Source organism: Atta cephalotes (genome assembly GCF_000143395.1).
Source record: "Atta cephalotes unplaced genomic scaffold scaffold00006, whole genome shotgun sequence".
Lineage (NCBI taxonomy): Eukaryota > Metazoa > Arthropoda > Insecta > Hymenoptera > Formicidae > Atta > Atta cephalotes.
In genome coordinates, this window is record NW_012130070.1 from 3417807 (window position 1) to 3419481 (window position 1675).

The following is a 1675-nucleotide window of genomic DNA, read 5'->3' on the forward strand; positions in this document are numbered from 1 at the left end:
TACTCTCTCTCTCTCTCTCTCTCTCTCTCTCTCTCTCTCTCTCTCTCTCTTTCTGTCGCGATTCCTTATTTAAAACAACACGAAGTAATCTCCAAAATTCTCGCATTACACAAGACTGTGCTGTCTTCTTTAGGAATGTCGGAAGGATTGGATTGTTGCATTTTCGCCGCGGAAGGGCACGTACAGCGGATTTGACTGACGTGGTGTCAAACAGAGCGATGGATCTCGATCGGCGTAAAGTAGTCCCACGGTTGCGGATACGACCTTGATGAGATACTTACCCTTTTTCACCGTCTGCCATTCGTGCGTTGCCACGAAAGCGCTCTCGTTTTTTTCAGCACTGCCGAAAATTGCAAGTGGCAGGTACAACAGCAGGATGCACGTGTCAACACGCATTTTGATAGGGACAACACGACGTCGTCGTCACCGGAGTAGAGAAACGCGTTACGGCTGCGATTGTTCACAGGCGAACGTTTATGCGCAAATCTTGTAATCGTTCGTCATCAGCTGGCGCAAAAGCGACGTGAGATTGTCAGCGTGATGCTCGGCATGACATTTATCGCGGGACTCGCGAACAACTCGTTCACGTGTTGCGTCCGCTATTTATTGCGTCTGTGTGTCAACCCAATGCGCCGACGGTAGTTGCACGCGGTCGCCACCAGAGCCGACCGACAACCAATGAAGAGACGCGACGTTGCCGTATCCATCGCATTCGAATCTTCTCGTGCATTTCGAAAAATCGAGTAATATTTTATTGTAAAAAATAAGATTTATTTTTTTCATCGTTAGAGCAGGCTGCAGTAAAACTTTCCTTCTCCTTTTGTCAAGTATCAAATATATATAGATCCTTATTTCAACATATACATTTTTTATAAACTTTATGAATAAAACTAATTTTTTCATTATATTTGATATTTCATTTAAAGTATAAGTCCAAGCAAAACAAATCAAAATAACAAAATAACAAAATGACATTATTAATTGAAAAGTGACTTTTAGTAATTTTTTTTCCAAGACTGGCACCAACTTTTCAGTGGCAATATATATATATATATATTGAAACTCGGCTTAAATCCGCGTGTGTTTTCATTACGTATTGAAGATTGAGGATTGCAAATTGAAGATTAAAATCCAGACAATCAGAATGATATGGATTAAAATTATAAAATAATTTTTTATAAAATTATCTGATTGAATTCTAATGGCTATGTTTAGCAAAACATTTACTTCACAACTGTTGGAAGTTTTCTTCGCTTTTGATTAAATTGTATTTTTTACTCTAGAGAAATGATCCTATCTCAGCAGATAATCATAAAACGATTATAAAACTATTGTTTTCTGCTGAACGTAACCATTTTTTAATTTGCAAAAAAAATCCTCAGTCTCCAATACATAATATATAATATGTACTTTAATTGTAAATAGACTTATAATTTTCAAACTGTTGATTATTACTTATTAGAGAGAGAACCGACTTTATTTATTTATATCTGTGTAAAATTATTACATAACAATAGTAGAATCAAATTAAAGAATATTATAGCATGATATAATTGCGTGACAATTGCAAATTCTTTAGATCGAATTTCAAAAATCAATGTTTTCTTTGAGAAGAATTCTACATCACGCGGTGTTATTTATATATATATATATATATATATATATATATAATATT

The 1675-nt window shown here is 35.4% G+C and overlaps 1 protein-coding gene across 1 annotated transcript in view; it reads right to left on the reverse strand.

Annotated features, from left to right (window-relative positions):
* Window positions 1-396, reverse strand: part of LOC105626678 (nucleotide exchange factor SIL1) — a 4432-nt gene extending 4036 nt beyond the window's left edge. The window contains exon 1 of the mRNA XM_012207973.1: window positions 282-396. Within this exon, the coding sequence (XP_012063363.1) occupies window positions 282-396 (115 nt within the window). The remainder of the gene's footprint in view (window positions 1-281) is intronic.
* Window positions 397-1675: the final 1279 nt, after the last annotated feature.